The sequence below is a fragment of the Talpa occidentalis genome, unplaced genomic scaffold (assembly GCF_014898055.3).
Source record: "Talpa occidentalis isolate TD23 unplaced genomic scaffold, MPIMG_talOcc4v2.1 talOcc4.5, whole genome shotgun sequence".
Lineage (NCBI taxonomy): Eukaryota > Metazoa > Chordata > Mammalia > Eulipotyphla > Talpidae > Talpa > Talpa occidentalis.
Window position 1 is genome coordinate 106,294,880 of NW_023604861.1, and position 25,623 is coordinate 106,320,502.

Genomic DNA, 25,623 nt, shown 5'->3' on the forward strand with positions numbered 1-25,623 from the left:
TACATGACAACACTGCTTATGGACATTTTATTCACATTAAAATAAATATTGTGCTGTAAAACTGCCCCTATCTAAAATCTGTAGTGCAATGTAGGCAAGTACAAAGCCTAGCCGGAATGGTGTATTTTGTTAGAGTGAACCACTCTTGGTCAGGAGTATCATCACTGACCATCTACACCAGGTACACAGTTTGGGAAAAAACACACTCCTTCCTATCAAGGAGAAACAGATAAAAGTTCTGTGAAAGAAGCAACCTATACAAGTAAGATTTTCTCGAGATTACCAGCATCTACTATGTGCCCAATTTCTAATACAATACCTGGTAGAGGGAAGTTGCTAGATAAAAATTTGGAAGGATTTCAAGCACTAGAATTTACATATTTTACATAGTCTCTTATTTAAACAACTGCCTATCAATTTCTGCATTATTTTTACTTCATTAACTATTTATATATACTGTAATTTACATAATAAAGCTATTATTTGAAAACTTTCAAAAGTGTAACAATTAATGACATTTCAATAGGTTGGACTTTTAATTGCGTTGATGAGATTTATTTTGGAATCACATTATCCAAGCCAAAGAAAAACACAATCAGTTTATAAGACACAACAAAAATGAAAAAAGTGACATAAATGTCTGCCTTAAAAGTTTATCAATAACCTCTTATATACACATATATATTCACAAAGTGGTTAAGAGTCCTTTTATATGATCCTTTAGATGAAGTCCAAAGGCTGAGAAGTCTATAATGAGACACATGGTCAGACAGAAATCGTCAAGACTTTCAACATTTTCTTTCTCTGAATTTTATTATTCTTTAGTTGGGAAGAGAAAGAAGTCCATTTTCATCTGCTGTATCTAAGATTTTACAGATCACTGGAGATTCAACCTAAAGAACAACAACAAAAAAAAATTAAAAACTTGCTGTCTACTTTATACAGTATTAGTCTGCTGAATGAATAAATGTATAAAAAATTGGTAAATGTATATAAATCCTTGTTTTGGATAAACTATCCAATGTTATTTCTACAAACTGAGCTTTCTGAAAAAGAATTTTTAGTCTTTCATATTAAAAATACCAGATAGGTAGAGAAGACTTTTTATATGTAAGTAAAGAGGTCAGAGTTGAAAGAGTAAAGGATAAGGATAAAGGGGGAATACAGTTAGATATTATATAACATAAATTAGAAGGTTATAGCAAAACAATTATCTGTACAATTTAAAACAAAAGGCTAAGAAAGTATAACCCAAACATGGGCCAGGTGTTGAAATGATCAGATATTAAAATAATTATAATATGGAGGAAATAGCGGGAAAAGTAGAAAATAAGTGTAAATGGTTATATACTTTCTGGAGAAAAGAAAACCCAAAAAAGAACTACATGGAGATATTAGAAATAAAAAAGTACAAGAGATAAATTCATTCAAGAGCAGGACTGACACTGCAGAGAAACAGAATCAGGGAATAGTTAAAGGAAATGACCCATATTGAAATAAAGAAAAAGTGAGAATAAAAGAAAGATTAGGGAAGATTTTTGGGATAATTTCAAACTAACTTTTTTTTTTTTTAAGATTCATTTTATTTATACAAGAGCTGGGGTACAGGCCAGAGGCGTGGGAGGGTGAGAAGATTCACCAGAGAGAGTTTGGGGAGCAGGACAGGCAGATGGACTGAGGGGAGCAGGCAGGCGAGACAGGAGAGGTCTGCCATGCCATGTGGGACCCTCGCCTGCTGGCTGATATCAAACTGGTGCTGCAGAGGCTGCGAACAGCTTCACAGCGCTGCGCTCAACTGCTGCACCACCAGGGAGGCCCCTCAAACTAACATGTTTAATTGGAGAAGAGAGAGAGAAAGGGACAGAAGAAATTTATGAGGAGATAATGGTCAAAATTTTCCAAAATTGATGAATTATATCAATCCATGAATCTAAGAAGTTCATTTCAGTCCAACCAGGATAAGTACAAAGAAAATCTCCTTTAGTCATAACATAACCAAAGGCAACACCATAAAATTTCCAGAAGGAAGTACAGGATAAAATCTTTGTGACTTTAGGGTAGCAAAATTTCTTATAACTAAAAAAAATCATTTGCTTGAAAGAGAAAAAATGATAAGATGAACTTCATAAAATAAACTTTTGGGGTCTCCCTGGTGGTGCAAGGGGTTAAGCACCACACTATGAAGCAATCTGAAGCCTCTGCAGCATAAGTTCAATCCCTAGCTGGCCAGGGAGCAACCCACATGGTGCAGCAGACCTCTCCTGACTCAGCTGCTGCTCCCTCAGCAGTGTACTTTGGTCAATCTGCCTGTTCTGTTCCCCATTCTGTCTCTCACCCCACTGCACCTCTGGCCTGTACCCCAGCTCTTGTATGCATAAATAAATAAATCTTAAAAGAATAAAATAAACTTTTGCTCATTAAAAGATACTAAGAATAGGGAAGTTATGTCTGTATAGGGATGGGGGTGGGATATGCAATATAACTCCTAGAAATGAACAATAAGAAGGCAAATGAAAACAATAAAAATTGGTAAAAGATTGATAGTCTCTACATCACAAAATCATAGTCAGGCTCCTTTTTCAACAGTACCTTTTTTTCCCCTTGGGCTCTGTCCAGCCCAATTGTAGCAAAAATCTCTAATTATAGCAAAAATCATGATAAATCAGTTTAAGAGAGAACCCCTTATCCATAGTATCTAATCACTCTTCATATGTAGTCAAATTCCTCATCTCTCAGCTTCTGATAAAGGATAATCCTGACTTGCCTTTATCAATAATCATGTTATTTAGTAAGAATTCTCTACCATTGATATCTCCTTTTTGTGATTTTTTTTCATCCACTTACAGCCTCCATCATTAAGCTTCTTATCTATATATCCTAGTTGTCTTTGCAGTACATGGAGATGAGTTAGCTCTCTCTCCTATTGTGATAGTTTTAACACTCATTACAAAAGTCCTGCCTAAAGTCTATGTTCCTGTTTCAATATCAGAGTAATTTTTTTTCTTTAAAAAGACTTGACCAGATACTTTACAAAAGATACAAGAATGACCACGAGAAGTTCCTCATACCATTTTTCATAAATTAAAACCACTAAAATGGTTAAAATAAAAAAAGACCACACGTTCATAATGGCCCATTGATTGCTGCTCTTTCAAATGGACTAGTTACTATTTATCAATTTTTTTCTCATACTTTTCACTTAGTCCTCTGCATTTTGCCATGTAGAGTTATGCATTTTAGTTTTTTTTTTTGTTTTATTTCTCAAATTATGCACTTGATTGTTCTATCAGATTGGTTTTATTTTTTTTCTCCACTTGGGAAAATATATCATTTCCTATTATATTCAGCACTCTTTACCTATCACACAGGGATAGGCATGGAGGATATATAATAATGCATATTTAATGTCATTTTTTAACTTATTAGTAACTTATTAACATTACTAATTTCAGGAATTAAAAAAAAGAGTGACAGTAACAAATGTTTTTGAGGATGTGGAGCAAATGAACTCACACAATGCTGGTAGATGTAAAATGCTACTACTACTTGGAGACATATTTGCTAAAAGTTAAATACATCTAATCTGTGATTTAGCAATTTCATTCCTAGGTAAATATTCAAAAGAAATGAAAACATATTGTTAGGGGGAAATAATGTCCTGAGTTAATCCCAATTTTGTATCGGGGTTGCTCTACAACAATACGACTACTGGAAGACTTTATTTTTGTAAAAAAGAATAGTGTTCATAGCAGTCTTATTTATAAAATCCATATGTCTATAGAAGAATGGATAAGGAAATGCGGTATATAAAACAAATACTGTCCAGTAACACAAAAGAGAATGAAGTACTTACACATGCAACAACACGGCTTAGTCTGAAGGAGAAGCTGAGTCAGAGGTTAGGCACAAAATTTACATGCTACATAAATAACATTTACATGGAATTAAGAGGCAAAATTAATAATGGCATCAAAAGTCAGAATGGGGGTATCTTTGGGACCGAGAGATCTTGACAGGAAAATGGGCATAAAAAAATTTTCTGCAGTGACAGACACCTTGCTTGGGGTGATAATTATATACCAAAACTCATCAAACTCAACATTTGGATCTTTGCATTTTATTATACATAAATTAAGCCTCAATTTAAAAAAAAAGTCAGCTTTTACAGAGGTGATATGGGGGGTTATATTAAATTTTGGAGAGTACCAAAGGCCCTTTCTAGACTTAATGGTAAAAATTAAAACATGGCCTCCAACTAAATTCTTGAGTATTACTTTTTTCACTTACCCCAAGGATATACTGACAGGAATGAGGCTCTAGCATATATACAGTAACAGCATGAGGAGAATCTGATTCTTTACACCTAAAACAGAGAGTACTTTTAACATATTGCCCAAATCATACGAGATTACTTTGAATTATTTTCTTGTTAAGCTACACAGAAATCCCATGTTAGCGGCCCTATATAATAGCTGAAATAATATAATTTAGTAATTATCATAATAATGACAATTTTAGTAGTTTAGAATAAAAAAAGTAATTTTATGACAATAAAAATAATCTATAACTTATTATAAATGTAATTACTCATATTTGTATGAATTCTTGTCAATTGGAAACATATGAAGAGAAATGCTTAAAGCATGATTTGATGGTCCAACTTACTTTAGTTTTACAGTCACCTGCCTTGGTTTGTCAGTTATATCACAAATATCTCCATTCCCATAAAAATGTGACACCATCCTGAATCAGAGAAACACATAAGCTTTATTAAACTAAAGCTTCGCTAACTTAGAGAAACTGCAAACATAGGATTAGCAGGTTAGAGGGATCAGTTTTGCATTAGTTAAAAAGACTCTTTAAAAAAAATTACATCTTTAGGGTTATATCACAGAGAAAGTCTTTCAGAATCTATAAAGAGAATAAAAAGCTTAGATACTTCATAGTGGTTTAGTTAAGAATAATCTTTGAAGGACAGGCCTCCCCAAATATTCAGACAGGCCTCCCTCTTCTCCTACTAGCCTGCAATTTGATTGCTTGATCAGCCTGAGAAGAACCGAGTGGAGTAGGGGGAAATACATTTGGCATATGTATTATTTTGACCTGATGTCACTTGAGGCCCTTTAGGCTCATGATAAACTTTCACCCGCCACACCCTTATCTACCTAGAAGAATGAAAATTGGGGTAATTACCCAGAATTAGGATTTTTATCAAAGTAACCTTTCTAAGAAACCTATTGATATGGCAAGGTAAACAGTTAATTACTGAGCATCTGCTCTTTATCATGGGTTCCTCATCTCTCTCCTTGAAGCCCTAGTGCCCTCTGCCACTTCTTAGTTCAGGAGACATACACCTACATTTTGCTCCAGTAGCTTTTAAGATCTACACCCATGTGGATTCTCCATATGTATGTAATTAAATTTATTCTTTTCTCCTACTAATTTGTCTAATGTTAATTTAAATACTTGACAGGCATAAGAATCCAGAGGGGCTGGGGGAAATGTCTGCTCTGCCCTTATATCTTCAACTTGCATATTATTTCTTTGTATACAAATAGTTAAGGTTAAATTGTTTAAAAGAAAAAAGTTAACCATTTCCCCAGCTCTACATATTACTTACATTGTAGAACAGTTTTTTTTTCCCCTCTTCTTCCCAGCCTCCCTCCAGCTCTGCCCCATTTTGTAGGTAGTACTATGGTGGAGTGTAGGTCAAGTGATACATTCCAAATGAAGAGGATCTGAAAAAGCTTTACTTTTGCTAATCTCACACTCCTATGCTTCATTACTTGTTACATGATACCATGAGCTATTTTCACATGTAACATATATAAGCACAAGAAAAATAGTATACTAAACAGTATATTATAAGAGTTAAATAAATGCCTACTTCTTAATTTTGCTAAGTCTGATTTTGGTCAGCACATTGAAAACCAGGTCTCTCAATACTATCTATGGTAGGAAGGACAAAGTTAACACTGAGGGAAAAAGAATGAATAATTTAAAATTCACTCAATAAAAGCTAAAGCTCAGTTATTCTTGGGAAACAAGACATTAATTTACCTCGGTGATACCAACAAAATATACCTATATAGACCAAGAGAGATGTGAGTTAGTTTTCCAAGAAGTTACTGTTCAACTATTTTCAACCACTACCTCATGATGTTTAAATAATGAAGGGACATGCTAGAGTATTTTCAAGTAGAATTCAATAACTTGAAAGAGATAAATATTATATAGGAAGAGGCAAATTCTAATAGCTTCAGACCAAATACCTGGAAATGACCCATTATCATGAACACCATCGCCACTCATGACTGTTCCACTGCCCAATGTTTAAGGCAATAAGCCAGGATTTACTGCATACTATTGCCTGGGCATTGTGCTTTACAAGAATCACCTTATTTACATGCCACAACAACCCTAAGAAGCATATACAACTAGATAAAAAAAATGAGATGTAAATTTTTTTTAGTTTGTGCAGGACAGTGTGCAGGACAAGACCTCATCAAGATGTCCAGAGCAGGCCTGAGAAGACCCCTCTGGGCAGGGGGAAATTTTTGCTCTGTCCCTACATCTTTAACATCTGATGTTTATTATTCCTTTGTACTATTATTCCTTTGTATACAAATAGTTTAAGGTTAAATTGCTTAAAGAAAAAAAGTTGTTTTTTAAAGTTAACCATGTAACAATTAACTCTGGCATAAGGACTACTTTGAACTGAGGTCAGTTGAGACCCTCCAGGCTCTTAAGAAACTTACCACTCCCTTTTTTAATTATCTAAAAGAATGAAAACTGGGACTATCACCCAGAATTAGGATTTTTATCAGAAGTAACATTTCTACTGGAGAAACTTATCTAATGGCAGGGATACATCTAATCACAGGGTATCTGATCATCTCCATGAGTCACTGTTTCCCGTTCTTGTGACTTCCTTATCTCTCCCTGAAGTCCCAGGCTCCCACCCTATTCCTTAGCTCAGGATGCCCCAACAGCCTTAGAATTTATATACATGGGCGTTTTCCACATGTATGTGATTAAATTTTGTTCTTTTCTCCTACTAGTTGGTCTTCTCCTACTAGCATGCAATTTGATTGCTTGACCAGCCTGAGCAGAACCCAGTGGAGTAAAAGGAAATTTCTCTTTGCTCCTACAGTAGTAAGTGAAGTGCCAGCATTTGAATGCAGGTACTCTATTTCCAGAAACTGTGCTCTTACCTCTCATATACTGTGTTGCTTCCCCAAGAAAACAAATCTAGGCTAAAGTATGTCCTTGAAAAAACTGACTAGAGATGTTAACTTTATAAATTTCATGTTTTTCAATATTCTGAGTTTTAAATATTCTACTAATCAGACTCAATGACAAATAAAATTGATCTGTACCTGACTGTTTGGGTACCATCGTCTTGAAGGTGATAGGCTCTAGCAGTGTTCTTCTTTGCCCATTCAATATGCTCTTCTTGGTTCCATGTCCCCACAACCACAGAGGTTTTCCCACTCTCCTTGTCCTATGTATGAAAAAAATATTTGATAATATATGCTTGACATTATCAAGTAGACATTTATACTAGTGACCTATCAGCTAATCTTTTTATCCTCATCTATATTGCCTGGATATCTGTATTTAGATGTAAAATGTTAGTCAAAGTGGAGGAGTAGAAATTTGAGTTCATTATTTTTACTCTTTCGTTTTTCTGAAATATGAAACTACTTTTTAGTCAGGTTAGCTCCAGTTGTAGTATATCTGACTCTTCTATTTTCCTTCCTCCCCTATCAGTATGATCAATTTTTTTCTTCTTGGAGACGTTCCTGGCTACTTCTTCTCTTTTAAATGCAAACCTTCAAGCTATAACTGGTTTTGACACTACTCATTTGACACCACGCTTATTTTAGTATTGATATTAAGACTGTTCAGAAACCCTCTGCCCCATTTCACTCCCCCCTCCCTATCTATTAAACATTATATATTGTCTCATCTGTGGGCTTCCTTTTTTCCTTTTTCTCCTTCCTTCTATTCTCTCTTTTATGCCCTTTTTGCCCCTCCATTTTCGTCTTCATTTTTTATGCAGGGCACCACACTGGGTACTAATACACATTTGACCAGTAGAATTAAAAACCATTACAATGGGAAACAGGCACAACCACTGCCCTCAGGGAGCTTGCTGCCTAGTTAAAGAAAACATTTTTTTCTACCAACTAAATTGCAAGTTCCTAGATGGATAGGCAAATGCATAGTGAAATGTTCAAGAAGTTGGATATAGAGCAACACTGCCTAGATTTGAGTTTATGTTTCACCATTTATTACCTATATGATTTTATGCAAGTTATTAAATCTTTGCTTCTGTTTCCTCAGTTTGGAATAACACCTTTCAGGGCATTATGAGGACTGAGTAAGGTAATAGATGTAAGGTATTTAGAACAGTGCCTGGTACACACTTAGCACTATATCTACTAGCTATTATTATTTTTATATATCCCAAGTCTCACAGCAGGGTCCCTTAGAAAGTTTTTTATTATATGACCTTCGCTAAATTAAGTTTGATGAAGTCTAGGGTTGACGAGTACACAGAAAATAGTCAATGATAATGGGAATATAAACAGTCCAACACACACTGGAAGTTAATTGTTCAGTATGCATAGAATTTGACCAAATACATTGCTAGAAAAGTGTTCTATAAATGTATTTACAAAAGTTCCCATATGGGGCCTCCCTGGTGGCTCAAGGGGTTAAGCACTGCACTATAAAACAATCCCGCAGACTCTGCAGCACGAATTTCATCCCTGGCCAGCCAGGGAACAACTCATATGGCACAGCAGACCTCTTCTGCCTCGCCCTTTGCTCCCTTCAGCAGTGAACTTCGGTCAAATCTGCCTGTTCTGTTCCCCACTCTGTCTGTGGTGAATCCTCTTACCTTCCGCATCTCTGGCCTATACCCCAGCTCTTGTATGCATAAATAAATAAATCTTAAAAAAAGAAAAGTTCCCCAATGGGACTATCTAAAATGCTCACTAAGATGCTATCAGAAGAAAAGCTAGAAACAACTTAAAGGTACATTAGTAGAGGACTGGTTAAATACATAATCCTCTGTATCTGTTGAAAAGAATGAGATCAGTTTTGCTGGCATGGAAAGATCCCCAAGATACTAAGTGAATAGAACAAGTACAGAGTAGTGCATTTTGTATTAACCTTTCTGTATAAGTAAAAAAAATTATACCAACATTTATACGCACGCATTTTCTTTCTTGTGGAGGTTAACTAAGAAATTGTTAAATGCAGTTGTTTTTGGAAGGAGAATTTTACTTTTTCTTTAAAATTTCAGATATATAGTTCCTTTAAGAAAAGCCACTGAGTTTTATCTGGGTTGTAGTTAGATGATACTATTATTGTCTTTTTTCTGTATTAATAAATGTCATTAAAAAATCTGCAAAGCAGCAAGAATAAATGGAAACAATATTGAAATGTTACATTTCAATTTTAGGTGAAGAAAAAAAGTGTCCTTGTTTATGGATGCCTGATAAATTTGGGTTACTTTAAATGTGGAAGGTAAATTGATGATTGTTCCTGGTGTGATTCATCTTGGAATTTAAGATGAGCTCAAAACATCTCAAGAGAGCAACACAGTATCTTTTAATTACTAATCATCATTTCTTTTAGTGGACAAAAGGAGCCTTTTAAAGCAGGAAGGTTAATACTTATTAATTAAAATTTGCCTTCAATGTAGCAGTTTGTCTTAGCAAGTAAAGATAGGACAAATAAATTATTGGGACTTAATCTTCAGAATTTAACAATGTGAGAGAATAAACTATCTGATTTGTAAAATTAAAGTAAGAGAGTAAAAAGCCAATAATGGGTAATCTTAAAACTTGTTAGCATTTTTTAAACTTACTCTTTTTCTAAGCTTATAGTAATACTAGAATCTAGGTAGTTAACAAACATGTTAATATAACAGACTTAGTCAACATGGAAATTTCTATTTTCTAGAATTTAGAGATACTTTGATGAGCATTTCCATATTAAAATCCTCTCATAATTAAAACTAATACCCCTTCTCTTATTTCCCACAAAATTTTTTAAAAACTTTAAGCCACCTAGTGGTAGAATGATATAAATGTTAATCTGTACCTCATGGTATTGATGTACATGTTTGCCATAGCAGAACTCATATTTCCACCAACCAACACCCTACAGTAAAAAAAAAAAGATCAAGTTATATATAGAAAAAGGGGAATTGGGGCCTGCCTCAATATTGCGATATGACAGTGATGGAAATATATATGATTTTAAAAATAAGTAATAGCAATTGTGTGGTTGAAAATTACACATTACCGAGAAATGAAAAAAAAAAAAAATAGCTAAACACAGAAAACAACTTATACGTCCTTGGTAAAATAAAATAAAATGAAAATTCCCATTGGAACTCTAAGTATGGGAGAAAATTTCACCTTTGCAGATGTCAACTTAACTTTTAAACATGATTACTATATAACTAAAACGCAGGTGATGCAATCATTGACATTCATTCTAGCAACCAACCAGAATCACACAACTTAGTTATGTATTTTTTTCTGTTAAGTACAGGTCAAGTTTTGGCTTGTGAATAAAGAGAACACTACAAAGGCTACGGATTAGATAATATTAACAGTAAGATGCACAGAGAAAATGTCTACTGGGAAGTTTTCAGCATCCCATCATTTCCCTATAGACAAAAATTTTGCTCAGTGCTGCTTGTGCCCCTTGATTAAATAATTGACAAGTAAAAAATGTAAGATAAATAAACCTAAATTCACTTCTCACCCCATGAAAACAGTATGAACCACTAAGGAACTCTTTTATGAGCTGGTCATCTGTCAATTTGGAAATGTGGGTTGTTCCAACAGTGAGCATTGGCTGAGAACCAACAGCAATAGGTTTATGGATTGCTGGAAATCTCTCTTCTTTAGTTGATTGTAAATCTTCCTAAAATAAAACATACATGTTTAAGAGCTTCCACACCATACTTAAATTTTTCTAGTTATCATTTAAGTTACTATTTTCCAAACTGTGAAAAAAACTTGGAAAATAACATTGTCTACTCATTTTTAATGTACTTTTCAGAAAATTTTGCAAAACTTAATAGTACAAGTTTCTAGATAAATGTTAGTTCCATCCAGTCTTAACCTATAATTTTGCTTCATTATTAAGAACTTTGTTACTTGTTAGGTTTCGTGTCTTTGGAAAATTTGGTTACTATGGGGAAGGACAACAAGCAGGGTAAAGAGGAACAAAGGGAGTGTGAATATGAGTATTAGTTATAAATATTCAAATGTAGCAGGACTGAAGGAACCTGCAATTAGTAAGGAAGATGCCAACTAAGAAGGGAGCTGGGAAAAGCAGATTCACAGGGGTAGGGATGATTCAAGAGATTTTTGATTAAGAATTTAGAATTAAGACTTCACAAAGGGAAAAAACTCTTGATTAATTCTTGAAATGTGAATAATTTGTGATTTATATGAACAACCGTAAATGTGTTTTATGTTTATATATGCATATGCATGTGAACTGGAAGAATAAGAGCAAAGATGTAGGGGTATGGCCTGGTATTTAAAACTAGAGAAATAGGGCCTCCCCGGTGGCGTAGCGGTTGGGCGCTGGTCTGTGAAGCTGCCCGCGGCCTCTGCGGCGCCGGTTCGATCCATAGCTGCCCCGGCCACCGGGGGACCCACATGGCGTGCAGTCCTCTCCTGCCACCCGCTGCTCCCCTCAGCAGTGTACTTCGGTCCTTCTGCCCGCTCTGCTCCCCGCTCTGGCTCTGGTGAATTCTCTCACCCTCCCGTGCTTCTGACTGTACCCAGTGCATGTATAAACAAACAAAAACAAATAAATAAATAAATAAAAATACATGCCTCTTTAAAAAAATAAATAAATAAAACTAGAGAAATAAGCAGGTGGAAAACTATATAGTGGAAAACTACATAATGCTAAGAAGTTTAGATATTATCTTAGAGCTTTTAGGCAAAGACATGGCATGGCCATATTTTTAAGTAATTACTTTAGCAGTGGCAGGGAATAAGGAATAGTAGGGCAAATCTGGAGGTGGGGAGACAACTTAGGAATTATAGTAACCCAAGTCAGAGACTCTAAATAAGAGGGGACAGAGGTAGGCTGGAGAGAAGAGGATAGCTAAGAAAGAGGTAAATAAGTTAGATTTTTGTGGTTAACTGGGTATTGACAGTGAGTAGAGACCTGAGGAAATATAATTATAATTGAATAAAATAATTAAAAAATTTAATGATAAAAGGGTTCCCAGTAAATGCAGAGTGGAACATGTTATCTCCTTTTTTCATCTGCTGTTGTTGTTCATCAACCATTTATGCAATGCTAAGGAAGGGCAAAGATTGTCAATATGGTTTCCTACTTATTGAAAGGACATTGACTTTTATGTATAACTCAGTACATTCAAAGACCTATAGTAAGGTTGGGATTTATGAAGCTCACTGTGATCAAGCTGACTCTTGAGTATCTGTCAATTAATTACTATCAAGGATAAGACCAAAAAAGAATTTCATTTTTAACTTTTAAAATAGCATTTCAAATCAAACTGCAGATTAATGTTAAGACACCTTTTCTCTCCTAACACAATGCTGTGTCCACAGTAGCCACAAAGAGTCCAGCTGTACTTGTGCTTAAGTTCCCAGTAGGTACTTATGCAACAGGCACTTAATAAGTACTCAATAGGAAGGGGAGAAGTAGGCTTTGTCGCTAAATGTTAATTTAGCTGCAATTATTAATTTAACATAAATATTAATTAAACCATTATTAAGAATTTACAGATTACCAGTTATCATACAAGGAAACTCCAAAGTAGAGAAAGCATGGTTTGTTCTCTCTCCAGTTTAATGTAAGAACCATAAAAAAGTAACCAATTTTAACCATGTAAGTATCATGAAAGAATGAATATAATACAGGACCACAGGAGAGAAAACATTTATTTCTTCCTGGGGCAATCTATTAGAAGTCCTGGTTCATTTACAAAGTGACACTGGAAACACATCTTCAAGAATAAAGAAGTTCATCAGCTATAGAGGAGAGGGTAAGGTAACAGAAGAAGAAGAGAATATATATATCCAAATATCCAAAGATAAGAGGAGAGTAGTTTCTGGTTCTATGAAATGATGAGGTCCTGAACTAATGACAGGACAAATTTGGAAAGTATTTATTTATTTGTTTGTTTATTTACTTTTTAAAGATATATTTTTTATTTATACAAGAGCTGGGGTACAGGCCAGATGCGTGGGTGGTAAGATAATTCACCAGAGACAGAACAGGGAACAGAACAGGCAGACTGACGAAATACATTGCTGAGGGGAGCAGCGGGCGAGACAGGAGAGGTCTGCTTGCCATGTGGAATTCTTGCCAGCCGGTGGGGATGGAACCGGCACTGCAGTGGCTGGGGACAGCTTCACAGTGCTGTGCTTAACCACCTGTGCCACCAGGGAGGCCCTGGAAAGTATTTAGAAGATAATACTCATAGCTTTTAGTGAGTGATTAGACTTAGAGATGTATCAAGAGAAAGGTTAGAAAAATGACTTAGGCTCGTGACTTGGACAAATGGGTAGAACACAGTGTTTTAAAAGAAATGGTGAAGACAAGAAAAGGGTCCATGTGAAAAAAGAGAAAAAATGGTCAGTTTGAGATGATTCAAAATGTATGTGGCTATGTTCAATAGGCATATGAAGAAGGAAGGCAGTATTCCAAAACAGAAGGAATACAGAGAAATGGTGAAGAGGTCAGATTCTAGAATCTACCAGTTTTGATTCTAATTTCTAATCCGTTACTTGTCACTTCCCCTTTTGAACCTCAGTTTCCTAATCTAAGGGGGATTATAAAGGTCTTGTAGTTTTATTTTTTTCTTTTTGAGAGTATTAGATAATAACTGTTAAGACTCAATATGTGCTAATTATTGTGACTATGATTTGAGTCAGGGGAAAGGTCAGTGTTGAACATGTATATTTGGAACTCCTGGGCATATAAATGAAAGCTGAAAGAATGGGCATGGATGAGTTCTTGAGTTTACTTAAAGAGACTATCCACACAGTGAGAAGAGAAGGCAAGTATAGATAGAACCATGGGGACTACCACATTTTTAAGAGGCAGGATGTAGAGAAAGAATTAGTACAAAGAGAAAAGAACTAGAGAAGTAAAGGGAAGAGAAAGAGTTCAGGTTTCAAATGTTCAGTGTTGCATGCTACTAAGATGAAGTTATATTTATGTCCAGAGAATTTAGAAGTTTCTGAAGAATGTTATTCAATAGTTTGATAACAAAGAGCAATGGGTTGAAAAATAGTGTTAGAAGATGGGCACTACAGTGTATTTTTTAGAGGCCTAGCTGGGAATCCCAGTCCCTGGGTAAAAATTAAAACTACCTGAATAGGAAGTCAAACCTTAAAATATTAGGAAGTCATGAGTGTAAGAGAATGCTGAGAATTTCTGAGAAGTACCAGAATAGGGAAAGAATTAACAGAATTGGAATTTAAAGTTTGGAGTGAGGGGCCTCCCCGGTGGCGCAGCAGTTGAGCGCTGGGTTGCCAAGCTGCCTGCAGCCTCTGTAGTGCCGGTTCTATCCCCATCCGCTGGGTGAGGGTCCCACATGGCGTGCAGATCTCTCCTGCTGCCCACTGCTCCCCTCAGCAGTGTACTTGGTCAGTCTACCTGCTCTGCTCTCCCCTCTGACTCTGACTGTACCCAGTGCTTCTGACTATACCCAGTGCTTGTATAAATAAATAAATCTTTAAAAAAAAAAAAAAGTTTTGAGTGAGGAAATAAGTTACTACTACTTACTATAGAAACAATAAACAAATTAATAAATGCTCTGAAAGTTGGAAAATGAAGCACTGAGAAAATACTGTTAAGATAATACTCATACCTCTTTATTTCTCCTAAAAGGCACCCTTAGTATTTCTTCCTGTTGTTCCAACTGTCTCAGGGTGAGGGGTTTAAATGGTGATCCTGGCAGTGATTGGCAAAATATGTCATTCACAGGAGATGCTCTGAATCTGTTCAATAAGGACAAAGCATTAAGGCTAAGAACACAGACTTTTAAGACATGAGTACGTTTTATTTTTGCAATATTAAACCCACATCCTACCTATATTTAGGATGATTGCACAAGAGTGGTGTCAAAATGACAACTTCATATTCACAAGTTGTAACTTCAGCTACTGAAAGAATTTCATGCTTAGATTCAGGATGACATATGTACATCACAGTACTTGATCTGGGCCGGTTCTGTTTCAAACTACAAGGTGTACCATTTCCCATTCCCACAGGATAGTAGGGTGTCATCTGACCTTCGATATTTTTAGTGGGAATCTTAAAAAAAAGAGTATAAGACAGACCTCTTATTAGAAATGGAGGCAGGGGTAAGGATGAAAGAAGCACTTATTCTGAAAGAAATAAACTACATTTTATTTATAAATTGAAAGAAACTTCTCTATATTTTCTGTGTTATCCCTCTAATAGTCTTTTGATTCATAAGTTATTATTTGAGCAAACAAATATTTTTAGAGCTAGCTCAATACAGCAAAAAGAAAAAAATTTATTAGGTGCTAAAATTAAAAAGCTGAGTAAGTATACATTTATATAAAAGGCCATGATTAATATGAATTATTTTTAACAGTGTGAAAGAGAGAAGCTAAAATACAGGAACTTACTATACTAATCAGAACTTTCTTGACTAAACCATCAGTGAATGGCAGTCTTAAGATTCTATGTTTGAAGTCTGATTTGTTAAAAAGTGGGACCACAGAGCAAAAAACTATAATCTAAACATTGTACTGGTCCATTAATGTTTATTAATGTTTATTCTTCTTCCCTGTTATTATTAACAGACATACAGTATATAACCCTCATATACGTCTATTCAAGGTCAGCAAAATACAAGAAATTTTCCATGGAATGGGGACTAAAGATGATCACCTCAGAAGGATTCTTAAGGAGTTAGCTCCCATACACTTGTCTACATACACACAAGAAAAATCTAATGTGAACATTTTAATATCTCCAAGCAAGCTCTTTGGAGGCAGGGAGCTCATCTTGTATCACTTTGGTACCCTGTCAGTGCCATGTCCAAACACTCAATGAATAAATGTTTTCAGGGAAAAATATTTGAGATTTCCTATATGCTATTTTCATGCCAGTCTTTGGAATTAGAAAATACTGGAATTAAATCCAAGCTTTGAATATACTATTTTGTTTATGACTTTGATGAAATTTCAATTTTTGTCATTTGTAAAGTTGAATAATAATATATAGTCAAAGATTGTGGGGAGAATTAAGCATTACCTTTTGTCATATGCCTGGCACCGTATCTGGCTTATATTTGGGGCTCAATAAATGTTAGTTTTCTTCCCTTACCCTTTTCTTCCTCTTCCTTTATCATTTCACACTTTGAATTCCATCTTGCTATTCTCCAGAGTCACAGTAAATAAATATTTTATCTCAAAGGTAGTCTGTAAAATTAAAATCTTTTAAAACAGCAATGCTATGTGTCTCTATACTTAGCTTATCAATCCCCTACCCCCCACCAAAGCCACCCTTTTAAGTTACAGGCATCCCTTTTAAGTAACCTTTAAAACCTTTGTCATTTCACTTTACTTCTAATAAAATTACCCTTATAATGAGAAATCACTTATAGAAATATCCTCTGTCAATAGTTATTTAAATCCTACGGATATTCTTAGGATTCAGTAATTCCTTGAATTACATGGGCACCCTAAGGAGTCATTCTTTTTAAATAATCCTATTTTTCAGTCATTTATGAAGTGCCTACATTATGTCTGGCACTCTACTTTGCACTGCGGGATAAAGAGATAGAAGACAGTCCCTGCTTTTAAGATGCTTGCAGTCTGGCAGCTGTTACTTGCATATATAGGTTATCTGTTCTACATACAGGAGAAGGGGACCAAACAATAGAAACAATGCAAAAGCTCTTATAATTGTTTCCAACTTAGAGGGAACCAATGCTAAGCACAGAGGTGATATACAATACAGAAACTTTCCCAGATAAATGTTTGCTAATGTTTTTGTATGATCTTAAAATAAAAATATCACAGGGTAACTTTTCTCAGAAAGGCTTAAATACTGTGTTTTCTTTGCCCTATTCCTTTGAAGATTCTGAGAGTGAAAGAATATATAGTTTGTCAATTAAGTTGTATTAATTCATGCTTCATTCACAGTAGATTTTAAAAGTGAAAAATAAACATTTGTCACTTGCCTCTTTTGATTTTTCATTTTCTTCTGCTTCTTGTTCTACGGAACAATATAAAAGAGTAAGGTAAATGTAAAGAATTACCAGTGGCATATATAAAATACAGAAGACTAAGTTTCTAATCAACCTTAAAACGTATTTCTAAAAAAGACCCAAAACATACATAATTTTATCACGCTATTTTTAGTTTCCTTGAAGTTATTTTGTTTGAAAAGATAGTCATATTTAATATACATTTTTACCTAGGAGATACTCTATTTCAGGCATAAAAATTGGCCAGAACAATTTTCTTTTGAAGTATTTTTATCTCAATGAAAAATTTAATCTTAAGCTAGTGACTGAATATACAATAGAAATATTTCACAATTTGGGGGATACACTTATATGCCTATATCCATATATAAAAAGTGCTTACACCAAGCAAAAGACTAGTACTATATAAATATAACTAACATCTTTATCTTACCATACTTAGTGTTCTAAGGGGTTGTTCAGAAATTTATTTTAGATGTCATATAATTTTCAACCAAATCTTTTACATTCCAATGTATACATTTATTTTGAAACTGTAAAATCACTCTGTAGAAACAAACCTTTTTCAGACAGAAGGTTTTTAGCCAACATATTCCCAAGGTAGTACTCGTGAATATTTACTTTCTATATTAAAAAAATAAAGATGTAGTAAGTATTTTGCAAAATATTTTTGAAGAATAAAGCTATAAAATATTAATCTCATTATTAAAGTTCTCAAGTTATGTTCTATACTTCATGTTTTGAAGAAAAACATACCTGACCACTTTCTTTCTCTTCATGGTACTGCCGAATGTGTTTTCCATGACATACCTCGTAAGTCCAATAGGACTCGATCTAAGAAAGATGGATGTATTTAAACAAACACCACAAAACTCAATTGAACTACTTTCTGATAATTTAAGTAGTTAAGTTGATTCCCCCAAGATTTAGTGTAAGTTTTTTTTGACATTTATTTTGTCTCAGAAAAAGATAGTTTCTGAATTTCATTCATTGTTTTCACTAATTAGCTCTACATGTGGAAGTTTCATAAAGGAAGTATATTATAGATATACCTGAGTCTATACTCACCTGGCTTAGAATCATTTTCTACAAAGCCTAAATAATAATAATTAGCACTTTTTTTTTTAAAGATTTATTTATTTATAAATAAAGCACTGGTACAGTCAGAAGCAGGGGAGGGTGAGAGAACTCACCAGAGCCAGAGCAGAGAGCAGAACAGGCAGAGTGACGAAGCACACTGCTGAGGGGAGCAGCGGTGGCGGCAGGAGAGGTCTGTGCGCCATGTGGGACCCTCGCTGGCGGCCAGGGAACGAACCGGCGCCACAGAGGCTCAGGGCAGCTTCCGCAAGCCAGCGCTCAACCGCTGCGCCACCGGGGAGGCCCAATAATTAGCACTTTTAATATTAAAATTATACATAAGAATACCTGTTGATCTGAACAATCTTCAAAGCAATTTGGTGAGTGGTATTATTGAACATTAGTATTATTGGGCTTCTACTACATATATTATACTAGAACCTAAAATACTATTAGGCAGCTAACAATCTGATAGAACATAATAAAGAAAAATTGCTGAATTATTTTTAAGGTCATATTGGCTATTTGAAATTTACTTTCTAGTTATATTAAGTAAATGAAAAAATACATACTCTGTAGGAACAACTGCTTTGTTTAAATAGTGGCTCCAATAGCTCTCTTGGATTAGGGCCTTTATAATCCTTTTCTTCCTCCTAAGAAAGAACTGGAGTTTAATACTTATAATTATTCTAGAACTTTACCCAACTCTACTATTTGGATATTAATTCATTGGTTAAATCACATATGCTTGGAAATGAAAGAGGGAAATGGTTAAAAATCTTTAAAAAGACTCTATGGTATATTTCTCTTCTTTTTAAAGAATTGAGGTATGAAATAGCGAATCAGAGTAATCTAGAAAACTAATAATTTAGAAAATCAATTTCTGGAGCAATTTTTATATACCTATTTCAGAATTTTCAAATGTTTGCATCCAAACAAATTCTAGCTGAAAAAGTCTCAGAATAGTTGAATTGTGTATAAAATATATTGGAAAAGTTTAAGATACTTTTCAGCATTCTATATATTTTTACATTTCAGATTGAATGCCATATATGTGTATAATTGCATGTATGTGTATTTGAATTCTGAGGTTTAATACAAAATGAAATGGACAGCTATCTTTCACAGATTTTAAATCTGAACAAACCTATGAAAACATGCACTGATTTTAATATTTCCATTTTACAAATTATAAAAATAATATGTAATTGGCTCACTAAACTTACTGAGTAGAGAATAAGAGTTTCAAATTTGCTCAAGGTTTTACAGCTAACTATAGCCTATACCTCAACCTCGTGGTTCCCAGACTGGTATCCTTTCCATTTTACCATGCTGCCTCTCCTGTTTCATCTTAAAAAAAGACATTGCCTTGAAATATGGATAGGGGACAGCTAGTGCATTTTCTGTAGAAGAAATGGGCATGAGCTAAGGTAATGAGAAAGAGTAAGATACCTATTTGTTTATTAGAAACTTCGAATAAAAAATGTCACATACACATAAAAATTGTTTCTTGTTTCAAAACCTTTATTTCTATAAAGGCAAGCAAGTGTGGAGTTAGATATTCACTCAAAAACAATAAGTGGTTCCAAGTTGAACTGCAAAAATCAATGACTTGGGGGATAATAAAGTGATTACTATTTTTATGGTAAAATAGAATTATTGTAAAATCTGTCCATTGATTTTATCTTAAAGTATGTGGTTGCAATATGTTGATAGGGATTATCAATATATTTATAAAATTTTACCTCATCCCCACTTGTCACAAGGGGAAGAATGCATTTATATTTTTCCTTATGTGTAGTTGTCATGATGACATAATTATCTTCTTTATACAAAACTCCAGTTGTAGGCTATAAACAGAACAAAACAATATGTTACTTTCTCTAGCTAAACTGTATCACACTAAGTAACTTTTAGTCCTAGATCAAACTAATTCATCATTTCAACAGAGGATTTTTAAAACATATTTCCAAAGGTAAGGAAATGACTCTACATAATTTTTATTTTATTTACTTATTTATTTTTAAAGATTTATTTATTTTATACAAGAACCAGGGTACAGGCCAGATGCGAGGGAGGGTGAGAGGATTCACCAGAGACAGAGCAGAGAGCAGAACAGGCAGACTGAGAAATACACTGCTGAGGGGAGCAGCGGGCGAGACAGGAGCGGTCCCGCCATGTGGGACCCTCACCAGCCGGCTAGGATTGAACCTGCGCTGCAGAGGCTGCAGACAGCTTCACAGCAAGGCGCCCAACCATCTGCGCCACCAGCAGAGGCCTGACTCTACATAATTTTTAATGACAACATGAGGATGACAAATTTTCTTCTGGTGTTACAACAGAATATAGAAAAGGGATCAAAAATAAAGTGTGAAGTATAAAGAAAAAAGGCGTAATGCAACAAACTGAAGTTAAAGTATGGATTAAAAAAATACTAAGAGGGGACCTCCCTGGTGGCGCGAGGGGTTAAGCACTGCACTGTGAAGCAATCTGAAGCCTCTGCAGCACAAGTTTGATCCCTGGCCGGCCAGGGAAAAACCCACATGGCGCAGCAGACCTCTCCTGTCTCGCCCTCTGCTCCCCTCAGCAATGCACTTCGGTCAATCTGCCTATTCTGTTCCCCATTGTCTCTGGCGAATCCTCTTATCCCCCACCCCCACATCTCTGGCCTGTGCCCCAGCTCTTGTATGCATAAATAAATAAATCTTTAAAAAAAAAAAAAAGTACTAAGAGGCAATGAATGTTCATAGATACAACATCATAGAATACTACTCCTTAACAATTTTTACTACTGCGAGAATCTATAGACTTCAAGAACATACCCTCAATTTTGTTGTATGGGAAACTTGAATATAGTGGTTTTCACATGTGGATAATGTATGGATAAATTATTTTCTAAAAACTTATATACAACTGCCATAATTAGTTTCAGATATCCAATATAGTAAGTCAATGTTTGCATATATTGCAAAGTAATCATCACATAAACACATTTTCTTGTGATTAACTTTTAAGATGTACTCTCTTAGCAACTTTTGAATATGCAATACAGTATGAATAGTTGGCATGCTTTATATTACACCCCCATGACTTATTTACAACTGAAAATTTGTAGTGTTTGATCCCCCTCCCCGATTTTGTAATCCCTCCTCCACTTTTGTCAACCAATCTGTTCTATGAATTTTTTCATAGAATTTGTTCTATGAATCTGATGGAAAAAAATTCCATGTAAGTGAGATCATGAGGCATTCAAGCACATTCACAAACCAATATGACCCAACATAATTCAAATGACCACTTTGATTAATAGAACTGATATTTAATTAAAAAAAACACTCTCCCTAGTGATAGCAAACATGTCACTAACTACTAAGGTATTTTTCACAGTCTATATATGTTTTGTGATAATTCAACTCTCAATCTTTCCCGTCTGACAGTACTGTGAAACCACTAAAATATCTGGCTATCTTTAGCAAGAAAAGAAACATTAAGTACATTTGTTCTTTTCTTAATTGAACAATAACAACTCTAAACCATACTACTATTTGCTATTAACATCATCTTAAACACAAATGCAAGTTATAGCATGTCACCCCAAGAAAATAAAAGCAACAAAAAAGCAGTAAATATTAGCCATTTATGTTAGTTATACAGAATGATGTTTTAAGTCCGTTATACTTAATAGGTTCATTGGTCCTCACTTTACAGTAAAGGAAACCAAAATTCAGAGCTTAACTAATTTGTCCATACAGCTAGTGAGCAGCACAGGCCAGAATAAACCCAAATAGACTGTTGTGTTCTTAAATGTTTTAACATATTCAAATCAGCTTTTGTTAACATTTTTAAAGATTATAGACTCTTCAATAATGGTAATGGGTTGTTACTGAAAAGATCATTTATAAAGAGGATAAAAAACTTGTTTTACATAACACCTTAAAGTATTTAAACACCTTAAAGTATCTCTTAAAGAGATTTAAGACTATAAAAGTATTTTAAAGGGTAATATTAATGATTTGATAAAATCAGATTTTAATTTAATGAAGTTAATCAAAAGGGTCTGGGTACTTTAAGGTTAAAGAACTATAAAAATATTTTAGCATGGCAGAAATTTTCCAAGTTTGACATGAATCTGCAAAACTTTAGAGAATGAGAGACTGAATCCCTATTCTGGGAGAGGCTGTAAAATAATTCAGTGGTGCAACTTCTCAACATATACAACATCATGGTACCATGGAGCTGGTCGCTATAGTTCCCAAGCATAGTGTATGGGGAAAATTTCTGACTGAGAATATACTTCTATATAAATAAAAGAAGTAGAGAGAAAATTAATTTTGAAGTTTTGTTTTGGTGAAATCCATGAACTCTATGAAGCAAGGAGCAATTGAACACTAATGACACGTTATTTCAGAAGGAAAAAACATATATAGAAACAAAATTAAAGCAAGAAACCAGTAAACAGGCCCTCTCTGGTGGTGCAAGGGCTCGGGACACAGCCTATGGGGCTATTTGCAGCCACTGCAACACGAGTTGGATCCCCGGCCAGGGAGCTACCCACATGGCGCAGCAGACCTCTCATGTCTCGGCCGCTGCTCCCCTCAGCAGTCTATTTCAGTCGATCTGCCTGTTCTGTTTCCCACTCTGTCTATGGTGAATCCTCTCACTCCCTACACCTCTGGCCTGTACCCCAGTTCTTGTATGCATAAATAATCTTTTTTTAAAAAAAGAAACCAGTAAACAAACATTTTATGTAAATATACACTTTTTTTTTTTGCTTAATATTTTTTCTACGTAATGTGAAAGCAAAATTGTAAAGAATATATATTGTTCTGTTATGGGAAGACATAGGATACTGACTTAAAATGCAGAAGAATTTTAAAGCTAAAAAAAATCTTTTAATCCAGTCTGTTCTAATTTCAGATGACAGAGGGATAAAAGCCCTTCTAGTTCATGCAGTTGCTTAGATATCTACAAATGTCCAATCAACTTATCCACTAAAAAAAAAAAAAGCAGTGCCAGATGAGGGGGCAGCAGATTCAATTACATGAAGTGTAGAGATTTAAGACTATAAAAGTATTTTAAAGATATCAGAAGAAACACACATAAATTATTTTAAAAAACATCAAAAGACCAATGAAAATTACTCTTCTACATTATTTTTGTGTGTCATAGACCTTTTGTCCACTCATAGAATATCATCTCTTACATTTTTCTCAAACTAAAAAGAAAAAATTACTCCCAAATCTTCAAATGTGCCTATCTTAGATTATGTTGCAATGTCAAAGAAAAGTAATTAAAGTGACACTTCAAAGTAAAATTGATAGGTGATATGTGAAAGTTTGGTATGGTATACACTAATACTTGGGTATTTTTCTGAAACATTTTTTGATGGAGCAAACAGTGCCAGAAAGAAAAGTGAATGACAATTTGAAAGTAACCCCTAAAGAGATCTGTTTTCATCATCCATGTATGGGTTAGCAAATTTTCAGGACTGCATTATCAGCACACTTTTATATTTAAGTAAAACACACACACACTCACACATAGATGCAAGAGTAAAAAATTTTAATGACCACATTCCCGTTCATTCCAAGCGTGGTCTTGTAAACAGTAACAGAGGTTGGACTAAAGTATTCTCACCAAACGCTTACTGATGTATCTGATTTAAAACAAATTTTTATATATTTTTTTTAATATATCAACATCATGGCATAATGCAAAGAAAAACCTGGCTTACCAGAGAAATATTTATTTAGAAAAACTTGAGAACCATTTAACTACTAGAATGGGGAAACTGAAAACAAAGGTGGGGAAACTGAAAACAAAGGTGGAGAAACAACCAGGTGTGAAACACTAGCAAAAAACCAGTATTTGCACAAAAAACTGTTGTGATAATGACGACATCCATTATTCAAACCTTGGAACAAGGGTAATACTTATTTATGCTTCAACGACTTACACACAATAAAATACCAAGTTGAATAACTGCATGTAAGAGGAATAAGGATATTTTTAAAAAGTTTGCATTTTCCAGGACTTCAATTTAAACTAAATGAATTAATCACTATATATCAAGTATCATGAAGGCAAAATTTTTATTGGTCTGCAGTTGCTACTGCAGGGGAAGACTTTTCAGCAGTCTACTCCCCAAAGACAGAGGGACTGCAAATTTTCATTCCGAAGAGGTCATAGGTTCTTCACTGCGGGAAAACTGATCCTAACATTTCATGTCCTAGTGTCTTAAATAACCATGGCAATGCATCAAAACGACAAGGAATTCTGCAAAGAGCGTCACTGACATCTCACGGCCTCATAACCCAATCAGAACACCTTGGAAGGGAAAAGGGCTGTGCGTATTATGTGCATGTATGTGTCTGTTTGCAAAGCGCATATGAGAGAACTCGTATCTGCAGCACAACTGGGCGTGTGAATAGGGTGGTGTGTCATACTGAAGGCGAAGGCGAGGGCTACCGGCACAGGAAGGGCTGCGAGTGTGACTCTCCAAAGAGATGAAATGTGTGCGCCCGGCGGGGTCTCTGAAAGCTGCTTCTAGCTACCGCAGCGCGATCTAGGAAAAAGCAAGATCTAGTGACACAGATTTACAAAGAGGCGAGCAGGTGAGCGCTGGATCCTTACGCTTCCCGCGGCCAGCGCATCCACATGCAGAGCAGGCGCAACACCTGCCGTATGAATGAACGCGGGGCAAGGACAGCGCTGGGCTAGGGAGGGAGGCACGCGCCTGGCCAGGTCCTGCGGGCAAAGCGTGGAGGGCTGAGGCGAGGGGCCGAACCCTTAGCGTCAGAGGCAGAGAGATGGCTGCGGGGCTCGAGAAGGCACTGACCAGAGAGAACTCGGTGCCGGGCCAGTTGACTCGGAAGGGGATGTCGTCGCTGAGCTGGGGGAGCGCTCGGCCGCCGCCGGACGCCTCCAGGAGGCCGCAGAGAACCAGTAACACCGGCCCGCCGGGGACCAGACTCCGCGCGCCGCCGCCTCCTTCCTCCATCCTCCGCCGCCGACGTCTCCAGCCGCCGCCACAACCTCCTCAGCTCACAGAGGGGAGGAGGCGGGGAGGAGGGGCGGCGGCGGGACTGCTAAGCGCCCGGGGAGCCTAGGACCCAACCGCCGCCACGTCTCCTTCCGGAGAGCCCGGCAACGCCGCCCCCGCCCCCTGGGCCTCCGCCCCCGCTTCCGGGGCAGCGCGCATCAACATCCGGGGCCGGCGGGCCGCCGTCTACGGAAGCCGGGAGGCCGGCCGGGCGTCGCGCGTTGCTCGC

The 25,623-nt window shown here is 35.8% G+C and overlaps 2 protein-coding genes across 4 annotated transcripts in view; one reads left to right on the top strand and one right to left on the bottom strand.

Annotated features, from left to right (window-relative positions):
* ERLEC1 (endoplasmic reticulum lectin 1) lies at positions 1–25,617 on the bottom strand. Of its 3 annotated transcripts, XM_037528075.1 has the most exons (14): positions 25,191–25,617; positions 20,098–20,202; positions 18,925–19,005; positions 18,032–18,109; positions 17,836–17,899; positions 17,249–17,283; positions 15,122–15,345; positions 14,900–15,029; positions 10,792–10,953; positions 10,120–10,179; positions 7,380–7,504; positions 4,666–4,743; positions 4,288–4,363; positions 1–893 (listed from the first exon to the last, which is right to left on the bottom strand). In XM_037528075.1, the coding sequence occupies exons 1-14, from the start codon at positions 25,350–25,352 to the stop codon at positions 822–824; spliced, it is 1,452 nt and encodes a 483-aa protein (XP_037383972.1). In that variant the 5' UTR covers positions 25,353–25,617; the 3' UTR covers positions 1–821. The 3 variants fall into 3 exon arrangements, with proteins under 3 accessions (XP_037383972.1, XP_037383973.1, XP_037383974.1); XM_037528076.2 differs by lacking the exon at positions 4,666–4,743 and having other exon boundaries at positions 25,191–25,512; XM_037528077.2 differs by lacking the exons at positions 4,288–4,363; positions 4,666–4,743 and having other exon boundaries at positions 831–893; positions 25,191–25,481.
* ASB3 (ankyrin repeat and SOCS box containing 3) overlaps positions 1–25,623 on the top strand; it is a 93,726-nt gene that overhangs the window by 5,340 nt on the left and 62,763 nt on the right. The gene's annotated exons all lie outside the window — the stretch shown is intronic.